Here is a 15,403-nt window from a genome sequence, read left to right on the forward strand (position 1 = left end):
TCCATTAGTTGCAAATAACTGGCGTCGACCAAGCTTCCAGAACTATCGTGGAAAATACATTTGCCTAGGACGTAAAGAAAATAAGCTGACGCGGTAGCATTGATTCGCACCGGGTGCACCCTTCCTTCCTCATCAAAGATTTTCTTGGTCCTAGATAATGTGTCCTTCAACAGCTTCAGATTAAACTTCTTGGTTAGACGACCTTCTTTCTTCTCAAGCATAGACTTCGTCTCAATATGCTCACAACCGAATATTTTCTGGCTCAATTTGTAAATATCCTTGAAAGAAAAATCATAATTGAATCCCTCACACACTGCTTTTCCCTCAACTCGAGGCCTGGAATTTGATGAGCATCATCGAGAATTATCGCCATCTCACCGAATGGGAATAACATTGTATCAGTCTCTCCGTAGAACCTCTCACAGAATGCAGATACGGTAACTCTATCATGCTTAATATTAGAAATCTCCACCGCAGGCCACAACCCGGATTTCTTAACAATCACTTTCACCTTCTCACATTCTAGATCAAGATCCCAAGTCTTAGTCACTGAACACGAAGCTTGGCTCCTCAAGAGACGGACGACATGCTTGTGATCCTAAATACCAAAAAAAAACAAAATGAAAAGAAATACAAACACTTGAAGCAAATTTAAGATAGATACACACTTGAATAAAAAAGAAAGACGGATTGAGAGTACTTACGATAGTATTATGGATCGTACATGCCCAAGATTCTTTGTATCCAAAAGAAATTCTCCCCCATCTCTTAGGGTCCCCCTTGGATGCTCACCTTTTTTCAGTGTAACCATCAAGTGAAGGGAAGGCATATGGGAATTAGATGGTTTAGTGATCACCCTCTTCTTCTTTCCGGTTTCAGTTGGAGCTTGGGTTTGTTCAACATTAGCTTCAGTTTGCTCTCCATCACCTTATTCTTCTTCTTCTTCTTCTCCTTCTTCTTGTTCCTCTTCCTCTTCAACAATTTCATCTTGGATATTCTTACCTTTATCTCCATTACCATCATCATCATCATCATCATCATCATTACCTCCTCCAACATCAGGCATGTCTTGATCACCATCATCATCATTGTTACCTCCTCCATCAGACGGAGTTCCTTCATCAACATCATCATCATCACCTCTTCTACCAGATGGAATTGATTGGTCTTCATCTGGAGTATCGTCTGAATCACTGGGTTCCGATGGTGGTTGAGAATCATTCGGTACACGGATCTTGAGCGTTCCCAGCACAACGTATGCCCCTCGATGTGTTAAAGTCAAGAGTTTATCACCAACACGAGGAGGTCTTGAAGACTAAGAGCTTTCATAGCTTTCTTCTTTTCTTTTTCCAACCTGAAAAAGAACAATTAAGAGAAAAAAAATTACAGGTCGGCAGAGTCCACAAATATAACCAATCCGGCAGAATAATGGCCGGAAGGGTTGAATAAAACATATATGCCGGCTAAACTATAGTCGGCAGGGTATCATTCAAATAACCTGTCGTCTCATAACAAATATGAACACAGGAGATACAAGGATTTTCCACATTATAGGTCGGCAAGGTCCATTACCCATACATTGCCGGCTGACAAACAGCCGGCATGGTTTTATCCAAATACCATTCCGGTTTTAAAAATTCAAGGCATCAGGAGACACAAAAAACTTGAAATACAGCCGACAAGGTAAAAAATTATAACCAACCCGGCTAAAAAAAAAAACTATCGCCGGCAGGGTCTGAGGTTGAATAACTTGCCGGCCCTGCAAGTACCAGTTACAGGTATTCAACAGCCGGCAAAATCTTCAACCAAAGAGCCTGCCGGCCAAACCCTAACTATGAAAAGCCGGCAAGTTCGATAACATAATACCGTGCCGGCGATAATAATTGAAAAATCAAAGAATCGATTTTTCTGACCTAATTTGACATGCAAACATCAAATAGAAGTACTAGAGTGAGTTTAAGTAAGCCCTTACTTTCTTAAGCGCACCATTTCTCGTGTTTCAGCGGCTGTGAATTCTCCTTCTTCGACGGTTTTTTATTCACTTTCTTTTGAACCAAACTTGCAATTCCAGGGTTATACTCATTGGGTTTTCAATTAGCGTCTTTCATACGAATTCCCTTCCGCCGTGGTGGATCCATTGATGAAGATTAATCGGAGTTTTCGAGTCGACGATTTCAATGAATTAATCGACGAGTTTTGATTGTGGTGAGGGTGATGGATCCGGTATGGTTGTGGAGGAGAAGAAGAAGAGAAGAAGATGAAATGAAAAGATTAAAACTGATTTAAGGTAATAGGTTTTTAAAAGGTAAGGATAGTTTTGTAACTTACCCATTAGGACTCCTCCTAAAATCCTTAAAAAAAATCCCTTTAAAATTGGGTATACCCCAATTAATCTTGGTATACCCAAATCAAGCCTGGAAAAAATGTCGGTGAGCTTGGCAACCTTCGTTTCAGAGGTACAACTTGCATTTCTTAAGGTTGACTTCTGAGTATGATGTTATGTCAGGTCTTAACTCTGATTATTTATTTCTTTGTTTTATCCTCAAATACAAAATATCCACCTCTGCTTTCTGAATCTCCAAGGGACCTCCACCTAATTTAGGCCACTTCAAGACCATCACTTTCAAATCAACATTGAAGAAATTCATATAGTGCCAAATTAACTCCTGCAAGACTTCCCGATATTACATCACTACCTAACAAATGTGAAGATCCTAGATAACTAGAAATGGAAGTTGAAAAATAAAAGCTTTTCTGCTTTCTCAACCTTATCTTTCCTCTCTTCTCTCCTTCAATGAAATCTCTTCTCTCATTCAATGAAACCTTAATTATTCAGACCTCGATGCTAAATCCAATGTTCAGAGAGTGAGAATCAGTATAGGAAGGAGCATGGGAGACTGAAAGGGCCGGCCTAAAAAAATTGAGGAGAGAAAGAATTATAGAAGGAACTAATTATGAACAAGAACAACCCAACATGGCAACATGTAAATCATAGGATTATAAAATAATTAGCTTTTTTAATTTACCTCGCGTTTTTAGGGGCCACTCAAAAGGATTTAGGGGCCAACAATAAAACAAAAAAGGTCACCCAAAGGGAAAATGTAGCCAGCCCTTATCTCGCGTAATTCGTAATGGCAAAATTACCCTTACATATTCGGAGGATATGATAACATTTTTTATCCTCCGATTTCAATCGGAAGACAAAAATTTACCCAGACTTCCGATTGTAGTCGGTGCAGTATTAGAATGATTTCTGTTTCATTTTTTCCATTTCTTTTTCATTTTTGAGTTGTTAGAGTTATAGAGAAGAAGGTGAAGGAAAAAAGGGAAAACCCATTCTATCACTACAAAAATGGATGGATATGAAGAAGAAGGTGAGAATCATGGCGAAGACGATTTGGGGTATATGTTGAATGATCCAAACTTTTGTGGAGAGGAAAACCTATACGACCCTTTCATGGAAGAAAATGGATAATCGCTTGATATTGAAGCTAACGATGCATGTAAAACACATGTATTGTGTTAAGAAACTCAAATACTCGATTTGCATGCGTTTGTGTGCTTTTGTAAACAAAAAAAACCGATTATTGCATGCATTGAATGCCATGAACTACCCAGATTCGGCAGATAATTTCTCGAATAAACTTACGAATATAACACACTCAGTACCAAATATGTATATTCGGTAGTTCCAAGATAGTAGTTTACTGCCGAATATGAGAAAAAACCCCAAACTGGTTTTCCAAAAAAATCTACATTCGGTAGTTATGTAGAGTTATTTACCTCTGAATGGCCCCAAAAACGAATTCCTCAAAAAATTTCAAAACTCAGTATTCTTATCCTTTACAATCGGTAATAGTTTAACATTATTTGACTACCGAATATAACAGTGGCCTCAAAATAAAATTTCCGAAAAATTGAAAATCAGATGTTTATCGATTAAAGTTATCTCCCGGTTATTTATATTCGGCTGTTTTACTATATATTTTAGATTCCGATTATATCATTTTTTGCACTCAGTAAACTGTGTACATTTATTTGCATAAATCGGGTGTTTTGGGTAACCGATAGGATTCCGAATATAATATATTCGGCAGTTTGACTTATTTAATAACCTCCGATTATTGTATAATAATTTGTTGCTTTCATATGCAGGCTGTTGAAGAGTTTGTTGATGATTTCTATTTGAGGCCCGACACTTCCCTATACTATGCAAACGATTTGGTATACTCATTACTACTTTTCTTTTTTCTCAAAGTTTATATGTTAAATGGTTATGCTTATTAGATTTGTTTTGTTTTATGCACGTTTAAACATTTGGAAGTAAGAAGGAGGCAAAGGAATGGCTTATGAACAAGGCAAAAGATAACATGTGCGTGGTAGTTCAAAATAATCATGTTAGTGACACTCGATTTGAAATGATTTGTGAGCGAGGTGGGACGCGAAAGAGTCACGAGGGAAAGAATAGTAAGTACGTACGGAAGACGAATAGGAAATACCGAAGCAATACCAAGAAGATAGGATGCCCATTTAAGATTGTCTTCTATAAGCCCGATGGTATTAAAGGTAAAGAGTATAAAATGTATAAAGTTGATAACGTTTGTCACAACCATGATGATCCGTTGGATTTAATTGGACATGTAATGGTTGCCAAGTTAAAACCACATCAAATGCAGACGGTGGGGTCTATGCGAATCCAAAAAGCGAGTGCGATCTTAAGTAAAATAAAGGCGGACGACCCCGATAACTTGTCTTCTTTGTCTACAATTAAGTCGGCCCTAGATACGATCAAAAGGACTGAATGGGATGGTAGAACGGTCATGCAACAATCGGAGTGGTTAGCGGAGTTACACGGCTACACCTTGAGAAGGGAAGAAAAGGATGGTAAACTTAGTTACCCAAACTTCCGAATATGGGTTGTATAACCTTCTATATTGGCCCTTGGAGCCACCTAGAGCCATGGCATGGTTTGTTTTGAACTTGTAATATTCGGAGGATAATTTTTTTTTTGTAAAGTCCCGAATGTACGATGGCCCAAAAATCAGAATTTGGGAAAAACTGATACTTTTCAAATTTTGAACTTGCAATAATCGGAAGTAAACTTAGTTACCCAAACTTCCGAATATGGGTTATCTAACCTTCTATATTTGCCCTTGGAACCACCTAGAGCCATGGCATGGTTTGTTTTGAACTTTTAATATTCGGAGGATAATTTTTTTTTGTAAAGTCCCGAATGTAAGATGGCCCAAAAATCAGAATTTGGGAAAAACTGATACTTTTCAAATTTTGAACTTGCAATAATTGGAAGTAAACTTAATTACCCAAACTTCCGAATATGGGTTGTCTAACCTTCTATATTGGCCCTTGGAACCACCTAGAGCCATGGCATGGTTTGTTTTTCGGAGGATAATTTTTTTTTAGTAAAGTCCCGAATGTACGATGGCCCAAAAATCAGAATTTGGGAAAAACTGATACTTTTCAAATTTTGAACTTGCAATAATCGGAAGTAAACTTAGTTACCCAAACTTCCGAATATGGGTTGTCTAACCTGCATGGTTTGTTTTGAACTTGTAATATTCGGAGGATAATTTTTTTTTGTAAAGTCCCGAATGTACAATGGCCCAAAAATCAGAATTTGGGAAAAACTGATACTTTTCAAATTTTGAACTTGCAATAATCGGAAGTAAACTTAGTTACCCAAACCTCCGAATGTACAACACAAATCATTGTCCCGAATACAAAACAATCGAAAGCTAACTAAACATATTTACAACTGAATATGCATCAATTGGAGTTCAGAAGCTCTAAATTTTTCATCCTACACAATCGGAAGAAAAAGTACAAAACTATAACCCGAATAAACAAATTCGGAAGTAAGAAGACACATATTTTTCCCGAATGAAAAACAATCGGAATATAACTAAACATGTTTACAACCGAATATTCATCAACTGGAGTTCAGAAACTCTAAAATTTTATCCTACACAATCGGAGGTATAAAACATTATATTGTCTTCCGAATAAATATTGGCCCCAAAATGGGATTTTTCCTATATCAAAAATTTTGAGATTTTTTCAATATATATATATATATATATATATATTCGGTAGTGAGTGTACTTCCGAATACTGTGTGTCTACTTAAATATATTCGGGAGCCAAAAAATTCATTAAACTACCGATTATTACCAGTTTGTATCCAGGAAGATATGGCCAACAATATTTGGCCTATAACCATCAAATATTTCTCCCGAATAATGTTGATGTTCTTGAGAAATGAAGATCACGACTACATTCGGAAGTAAATAAGCATGAATATCTCCCGAATCTGGATAAATAACCGAAAACCCTAGAAATTTTTTTTCTCGATTCGTCGAATTAAAGCGAAATAAACCCCAAAAATGATAGATTCTTACCTAATTGGGGCCATTTGAAGTTGACGAAGTGTTTGACTATCAGAATCGCAACCACCGACTACATCGACGGGTACTTCTTCTTCGCGTTCTTCGCGTTCTTCGCGTTCTTCTTCATTTGTAGCAACAATTTCTTTATTTCTTGCTAAAATCCCAATCTTTGGATCGATACCCCGAGCAACGTTTTTGGTTCTAGGTCTGTGGGTTTCATTTCCCTTATCCATTGTTTTATAAACGAATCGACGATGTTTTGATTTTACGATTTGCGGCGATGTTTCGGTTGAACACAAGAACGAGGGAAAGTTTTTTTTTCTTCCACAATCGGAAGATAATATGAAACTGGAAGAAGAAGAGTTGAAATGAGTAGAATTTTTTTTAATTTGGTTTTTATACAGTTTTACCAGAAGGGCATTTATGTAACTTCAATATCATATAGGGTATCCCTTAACTAGAGTCTTTGGCTGGGTATAAATTGATGGCCCCTAAATCCTTTCGGGTGGCCCCTAAAAACGCGAGTTTAATTTAATAGAAAATTTATATATTTCTATCATTAAAAACATAAAATCATAACATAGAAATTAAGACATTTTAATGAAATAGAAATAACATGTGTAATATGAATGTGATCTGCTAATATAAACTCAACTAGTGACATGCTGATGATGATCATTCATTTGAATACTGAAGATGAGAATTTCACCAACTGCTGGTGGCATTTCGTGAAATTCGAACGTTTAGGATAATACGTTCTTGCTCCATTCTTGCGGTTTGATCCAACTCCATTAAGCATACATCTCCCAACTTCAATTGATTTGAAACTACAAATTCACTCCAACCATCTCTAAGGCACATTCGATCACCAGAAAATGTTTGAAGTTTCACTGGCCACCCTTTTACTTTCTTAACATCTCTCACTATGAGGGTAATTATTAAGGGTGCACAGGAACCGAGCCGGACCGATGGACCGAACCGGAACCGATGGAACCGTACCTGATTTTGGACCGAATCGAGGTACAGGGTACAGGTATCGGTCCAAAATATAGGAACCGAGCTCTGGGGGTACAGGTACACGGTCCAATACAAGAACCGTCCCGTACCGGACCGAATTCCCGAATGATTATGACCGTTAGATTTAGGGGATAAGGGATCGTGTCAGTCGTTGGATTATAGGGGGGTATATAAGCTAACATTAACTGGTTACTTGGTTAGGGTTTCAGTTCTGTTTTTCGCCTCTTCTGTGTCTGAGTTCTGAGAAGGAGAAGAACTTCTTCTATCTTCTCTGTTAACCTTCACTTCAAAAGACTAAACAACTTGGAGATTGTCTTCGTAGTATTTTCCCTCACTGTGTTTCTTCTCATCGTTCTCATCCACTCATACAGGTTCAATTTCATTTCCTTACCAACTATTATATACCCAGCCATGGAAATGGAGAAATTAGTAACCCCAAACATTTACCATTGATTCTTGTTCTGATTCTAAAATCCCGCAACTCATTATTCAATTTGTGGATCTCAAACCTGCTGGAACCAGATTTAGGTAAGTGTTTTTTCTTTTCTTTTCAATTATTATTTTTTTGATTGAAACCATTTTTGTTTCATTTTTCATTTCTAGGGTTTTTTTCAAATCTCTAACTATGTCTGATATAAAATTATTGTTTTGAGATATGGGTGTTACTCAAAAATGATTATTATTGCTAAAGCTGTTCGATTCAGTGTTTCTGGTTATTTAGGGTTTGAGAATCTTGAGATGTCCTTTAATTCATTAGTCCGTGAATATGACTTGAACCGTCTCGTGTTTGACTAATGATACTGTTTATGTTTTTGCAGCCTTACACTATAAACAGTGCCAAAGTAATCTTCTTGAACCCAAGGCCTCATACAAGGGCTTGCAAGGGTTCCGCCAATATTTGGTACAATTGTGAGTTTATGACAGAATTCTCCAAGAAAAATATCACTTCTGTTCAAGTGAAATCAAGTGAGTTTGCATGCCTATTCTCAAAACAATGAAATCATATCATACAAATATGATTTACATGCCTTCTGTTAGGGGTGTTTCCCAATTGTCTATAGTTGACACCAAAATAGCAGTTTACATGCCTTTTTCTTATGGAACAGAATTCTTCTGTGAAACCCTAAGTATTTTTTGGTTTAATGGATTGTTTAAGTGCAGGATTTTTTGTATCATAGAAATTGATATGTAAAATAACCAAAGAGTTATTCATTTATGAGTTTGTTGTTTCTCTGTTGGTGGAAGTTTTTGTTTTTTCAACAATGCTATCAAATTCAAATACCACTGCTATTCAAGTTGCCGGTACTGATCTAATAATTTATACATGTGTTCCTGTTTTTGTTAAATTTTTGCTTCACATTGAATTTGTCTCTTAGTCCTGCAGCTGTATTGTGTTAGATAAATGAACATTTTATCCTTAGTTTAGATATATCAGTCTTGTAGCTATAGGTAGTAGATTTTTTTTTTTTTCTGAAAATGGAACCGGAACCGGTACCGTAACCGACCGGAACCGACCGGTACCGAATGGAACCGGAACCGAAGTACTCGGTACCGGTACCGGTCCAATTTTTAGGAACCGAAGGGTGGGAGGTACAGGTACTCGGTCTCGGCAAGAACCGAACCGAACCGTACCGTGTGCACCCTTAGTAATTATACTCCCAGCAGTTTCTCTGAAATTGTTACTATTTGCAAATACTGTCGGGATATTCTGCCGAGAAACAAATGCAAGTAGAAAAAGAAAGAAAGAAAGATTGTAAACACGTTAACAGCACTAATTAATCTAACGAAAAATGGGTCATTTGTCCAAATATTTTTAAATCACGTTTCAAATGGACGAGTAAAAGATAGTTTGGATGAAATGGCCAAAAAAAAATAGTAAGGATGAAACTGGTTTCATCCTAGCTTAAATTTAAAAAATAGCAAGAATGAAACTGGATACATCCTGTGTAAATTAAAAATAAGAAAAAATATTTGAAAATGGGCACGATGAAACTGGTTACATCCTGCCTATTTTTACATTTTTGTCCATTTAAACAGTATCAAAATCTAACTGTCCATTTCACCCAGAAATTATTGATTTTAGTATTTTTAACCAATTTTATGTTAATCTAATATTAACATGAAAATTACTAACAAATTTTACTAACCAAATAAGGGATGCTAAAAACTAGGTTAGACGCGGTCATGGTTGCGGTGAAGCAGGGGAGACACGTGGACATCGACGGCTTTTTGTTACGTTTTGGTCGGCTTTCGAGATCATCGTAAACAGCTCTGCTTCCTAAATACATTCAATCAGAACTTCTTGAGACAGTAAAAAAGGAACAAAAGACATGAAGATTTCAACTGTGAGGAAATCATCAACTTACGACGAGTATGAGTATGTGTCCGTGGAAGCCCTTTCTCGCAAAAAGTATGGTCGTATATGAAAACATTGAAAATCAGATCTCCAGTGTGTTCAAATACTAAAAATTCTCCAAGTTTCAAGTCATGATATTTAACAAATTCACTCCAATTATCTCCAGCAAAGCACCATTCATCATCATCTCTTCTTCTACTCACTTCAACTTTCCATAAATTATCTCCATTAATCTTCCTAGTTCTCAGAAAAGCAATTTCCTTCTCATGTTTGCTCATCATCAGCTCTTTTTGCTCATTAGCAAATGCTGGTGGTACGACCTTTAGCAGAAAAATACATGCATTAGATGTAGCCATAAAGGAAGAATTATAGCCAAGGAGAAAGAAAGTTACCAGATTTTGCTTGAACCCTTGCATCAACACCTTGAAGAAATGAGGATTGTGTGATCTTGGTGTTGCCATTTCTCTAACTTGAGCTGAAGATGAATGAAATTTGTGAAGAATTTAAGATTTGTAAACAATAAGGTTTACGTACTACCACTACAATATATTAACTCCCTACATCATCTTTAGTGCCAAACAGGTGGTGTCTGTCTTAATTTATTGCGCTACTTTAAATCGGGGTTTGCTACAAATGGCTTGTATACATTTTGTGAGATGAAAATGATGGTTTGCTCTACTTTAATTCGTAACACGGACTATTTTCTCTAGCAAACGCAAGCTCCAGCATAGCCTCTGAGCTAAGCAAAATCTCAGACCCATCAGCTCGAAAGCAATACGTTCTCCGGTGGCATCAGTTAGAGCCTAGAGACACGCTCAAAAATGTACACTGAAATGCAACATTTGGAGTTGGTTCAGCTTCAATGTTTTCTCAGGGCATTTTGGTAATAGAGCCGAACTTTGTTAGTAAGTAAAGTCATAACTTCCATAACGGTTTTTTTAAGGATCCACCTGGCTTGCCGACTTTGCCGTTACGGTTTGTTTCATTCCCACCAAAAGAACCTTTGTGTTGTATTTCACGGAAACTTAATTAATACCCTAATCTCTAAGTCTGAATCCGCTTTCTCTTTTCTGTCCAAACCCTAATTCGTTGATCCTGCAGAGAGGTAATTAAGGTTACAATCCTCTTGGTGGATTTTGACTGTTTCTTGGCAATTAAAGGTAAGGGTTACTTTTAAAATCAACAAATTCGTAAGTTTATTTAACTTTTCAGTTTTGAATTATAATTTTATTTCCATTAGTTGAAATTTGGGCAAGGAGACTTTGATCTCAAGATTTATAAGGTGAATATTTCCTTTCCAGAAACTGTTAAACTTTGCTGCAAATTGGATTATTTTGGGCAATTTTTCTCTTTTTGCTGTTCAGAAGGGTGAAGAATTAATCTATGATGGTTAGTACAAAGATGATGGTTATCAGCATGGTTATGAAGCTGATGGTTATAGATGCATCAGACACAAATGATGTTTACGATCCTTGCTCAGACACCAAAGTTGCGAAACTAGATGGATTTACTTTCGGAATTGCAATTTCTTCAAAAGAGTCTTTCTTTTTCAACCAAACACAATTGTCACCTTGTGATTCCCGTCTTAGCCTTGCAAGCACTGCTCAACTTGCAGTGTTTAGGCCTAAGGTCGATGAAATTTCTCTACTTACCATAAACGGTAGCTCTTACTCCCCTGTAAGTAATTTTTCCTTCTCTTCTCTTGTTCTCATATTAGAAAGATTTTAAGAAAATTCTGGTCATGGATGGTTTCATGAACTGTTGTTGTTTGCTATTTGGACTTGTTTTGATTGTTGGCGAAACTTTGCTGGATATGTTTAGGCTACAAATGGAGATCATATGGTGGCATTCGCTGGACGAAAATATGCAGCAAGATCACCCCCGGCTTTGATTACTGATAAATCCCACGTTATAACAAGTTTCACTCTGGTAATGAACCCATGAATGTTTGTTTGTTCTGTCTTTTAGTTTGTCGGTCCTTTTGACATTTTTTTATATCCTGTCAAATGTCACTGAACTGACATCCATGAACAACAAATACAGATACTTGAATTCCAGCAGGGTACACTGCAAAATTTATTTTGGAAGAGAAGTGGGTGTGGATCATGTTCAGGGAAGAAGTCTTTTGTTTGTCTCAACCAACAAGACTGTGCAATTGATGTATCCAAGTGCACTGGCTCTGTTGATTGCAGCCTTGGAATTCAGCTGGCTTTCTCAGGCACAGACAAGAACAATGAGGTTCTCAACTCATGGTATGAGGTTAAAAATCTTCGCCAGTATTCACTCTTTGGACTTTATTCTAACCTCAAGGATTCGATTTTAAACCAATTCGACAGTCTTTTCTAAGCAACAAAAAGTGATCCATTTAAGGGACTCGTAGTAGTTATCTCTGTCTACTTTCTCTTTTTTGCTCATTGTAATTACATGATTTATTCTAGTCTATATTTATAGATTTGCTTGCTGTATGCTATAAGTCACCTGACGATTCCTTGTAAATTGACGGATTTTGAATGTCAAAATCTAAATCATCATATATTGACAAGGCTAGTACCTTGAAGTGGAAATTTACATCTGTTATTTCTTACCGCAAGAACCTACAACATATGTACAGGAGGATACTAGTCTGAAATCAGAATATCGTTTCCTTGCTGTGCAAAAAACAACGGGAACTCTACAAATTAGAACAAGGTTCCAATTTTTTGTTTTAACTAGTGACTGCAAACATTCGTAAGATTTGAGCTCTAGTTTCTGTGAGCAATTGGGAAAATATGGACAGAAAATTCAAATTTACCAACAAGTTCGAATATGCAGATGCTTCCTTTGCTGAGCTTGTTTTCGCGTACAAAGGCTCTCCATCCTCCAGAAAAGTAATGCCGGTTCCCTTTATTATTTCTGAAATTCACGGTAAAACACTTGCCGCTCGGGTTACGGAGAATAATCTCTGCATTGGTCGAAGGAAGATATTTCTTGGAAAATTCTCGTGGGAGATGCTGCAGAAATAATGATATAAGTCGACCTGATCCTTTCAGTAAGTTCGCTTATGCAATTCTTTTCATATAATCTAAGTAAAAGGAAATTTGCTAAAGAAACTCACCAACATAAAACCCCTGTACACTTTCATCCGTGTCATCTTGTTTCTTGCTATCTCTGTTTTAAAATACGGATGAATGGACGTAAAAGACTCAGCTGACATCTTTAACTTAGCATTTTTGTCTTCAACTATCATATTTTCTTGAGATTCAGCGTCACTTGGAATAAGTATAGGAATATCTTCTCTTTTGATCCTTTTCTCAGCATCTGCCTCTATTCCTGTCTCATATATAAACACTAGTTTCATGTATCTACTAAAGATTCATCGGAATTGTCATTTTATACAACCCAAAGAATAAATATGATGGAACAACAACAAAGTTTCACAGTATCCAATATTTCAATAGCATAAAATTGCCTATTTTCGCCTTCCATCAATCTGGAATACGCAGAGCCGGGCGTGCCCTTTTATAAAAATGAAACAAGCATTCCATGCCCCAAGCTGCTCTTTCACCACTATGATTACAGCCTTATGGGGGTATCAATAAAAGCTTAAACTACAGAAGCAGAGAATCCATGTCTATCCATAGGGAAAATGGTTCTCACCTGAGTCCCTTTGGCAAGCTCTGGCTGTTGAAATTTCAGCAGAACCATCCCGTTTTCTCGACAATCTCCCCACCCATCGTTTTTCGCTGGGAAAGGCATATTCTCTCTCGCATCCACTCTTATGAAGTATTACCACATTGAAATGCATATTCCCATCATACCGAAAAACTAGAAACTCCTTGTTCCATAGAGAATAATATCTTACAAAGTCCTGCCAACCATCTTGCAAATATGTGCCCTTCTCAGTTCTGCATAACTCAACATGCCATTGACTACCAGAAGGACCCTTGAGGATCGCTCTTTCGGATTCTTCATTAGAAATGTACTTCATAAACTCAGTCGGGATTCGCTACAAATGTCAAAAAGGAAAAAGCAGGTGTCAGAAAACAGAACGGATGCCCAGCATCGAACCAACGACCTTAAGTATGTAAGACTAATGGGACGCCACACATGCACTAAAATAGAACAACCAGAAAGTTCAAACTGAATCCAAGATTTCAAAATGGAAAAAAAAAAGATAATTTGAAGTCCAAACTGTGTTCTTGACAGTTCTCATATGGTAACAATTCCCATTTATGCTTTGTAATGCTACATTTTAAAATAATACCATTTGGCTATCAGCGATCAGATTAAAAAGAATATACATAATTATATGCTGAATCCATTGTCCAAACACTATATCAACTAGTCATACCATAAGATCAACCTAAAATCCCATGTTAATGCAACATGCAAAGTAAGTTTCTTAAACGAAATGATTGTTGGATTAACTTCAACATAGAAGTCACTAACAAATTGGTTAGGACAAGATTAGGAAATTGATGTAATCCTAAGGGAATCAGAAGTCATCTAGTTCTAAGAAAAGGAAAGACATGTAATAAGGTAATAGGACTAGGAAAAGGAATTCATAGTTCTATATATATATGATCACCAAAGTTGTGGTTGATCATATGAGCAAGATTAGAGCTTGTGTTTAGTTTTGAGAGATTTTCTAAACATCAATAAAGAGAGTTGTCTTTATATAAGCTAAGTTTCATCTTGCAGTTGCCATTAATTGGTATCAGAGCTTGTTTTCTGAGCCATGGAAAACGAAACCACCATTGTGGGTGCAAAACAGTTCACGCCACCATCAGTACAAGTTACAATCCTCAACGCCACAAACTACACAGTATGGGCCATGAGAATGAAGGTACTGATGAAAATCTACAAAGTTTGGGAAACAATTGATCCTGGTACATTGGACCCAGACAAAAACAATGTTGCCATTGGATTACTCTTTCAAGCAATACGAGAATGTCTTGTTCTACAAGTTGGTGAACAGGAAACTTCAAAGAAAATTTGGGATGCAATAAAGGCACGTAATCTCGGAGCTGATCGAGTTAAAGAACCCCGTCTGCAAACCTTAATGTCTGAATTTGAAAGAATGAAGATGAAAGACACTGATACTATTGATAGCTTTGCAGGAAAGCTATCAGAGATAGCCTCAAAAGCTGCGTCACTTGGACAATCCATTGATGAAGATAAACTAGTCAAGAAGTTTCTCAATAGTTTACCAAGATCCAAGTATATTCATATTATAGCTTCTCTCGAACAAGTCTTAGATTTAAAGAAGACTAGCTATGAAGATATAATTGGAAGATTGAAAGCATATGAAGAGAGAATCCTTGATGAAGAAAACAATGGAGAAACTCAAGGAAAACTCTTGTACACAAACTCTTACCAACAAAACTCTGCGACAAGACGAAGAGGTCGTGGAAGAGGTGGTAGAGTAAACAGAGGCCGAGGAAGGGGAGGAAGGTTTAACTCACAAGATAGAACAACAAGTCAGAATGATCAAAACCAAGGGAAAGAAAAGAAGGATAGATCAAGCATTATTTGTTACAGATGTGATAAACCAGGACACTTCTCCTATGTATGCCCTGAAAGAATACAAAAGATGGAAGAAACAAACAAGAATGAAACAAGGGAAGCAGATACAACTCTTTTCATG

The 15,403-nt window shown here is 36.9% G+C and overlaps 1 protein-coding gene across 3 annotated transcripts; it reads left to right on the forward strand.

Moving 5' to 3' along the window:
• Window positions 1-10,735: 10,735 nt before the first annotated feature.
• LOC113289348 lies at window positions 10,736-12,341 on the forward strand. 3 transcript variants are annotated; one of them, XM_026538587.1, is made up of 5 exons: window positions 10,736-10,937; window positions 11,018-11,059; window positions 11,142-11,454; window positions 11,599-11,706; window positions 11,821-12,341. In XM_026538587.1, the coding sequence occupies exons 3-5, from the start codon at window positions 11,161-11,163 to the stop codon at window positions 12,121-12,123; spliced, it is 705 nt and encodes a 234-aa protein (XP_026394372.1). In that variant the 5' UTR covers window positions 10,736-10,937; window positions 11,018-11,059; window positions 11,142-11,160; the 3' UTR covers window positions 12,124-12,341. The 3 variants fall into 3 exon arrangements, with proteins under 3 accessions (XP_026394372.1, XP_026394370.1, XP_026394371.1); XM_026538585.1 differs by lacking the exon at window positions 11,018-11,059 and having other exon boundaries at window positions 11,079-11,454; XM_026538586.1 differs by lacking the exon at window positions 11,018-11,059.
• Window positions 12,342-15,403: the final 3,062 nt, after the last annotated feature.

The sequence above is a fragment of the Papaver somniferum genome, chromosome 6 (genome assembly GCF_003573695.1).
Source record: "Papaver somniferum cultivar HN1 chromosome 6, ASM357369v1, whole genome shotgun sequence".
Lineage (NCBI taxonomy): Eukaryota > Viridiplantae > Streptophyta > Magnoliopsida > Ranunculales > Papaveraceae > Papaver > Papaver somniferum.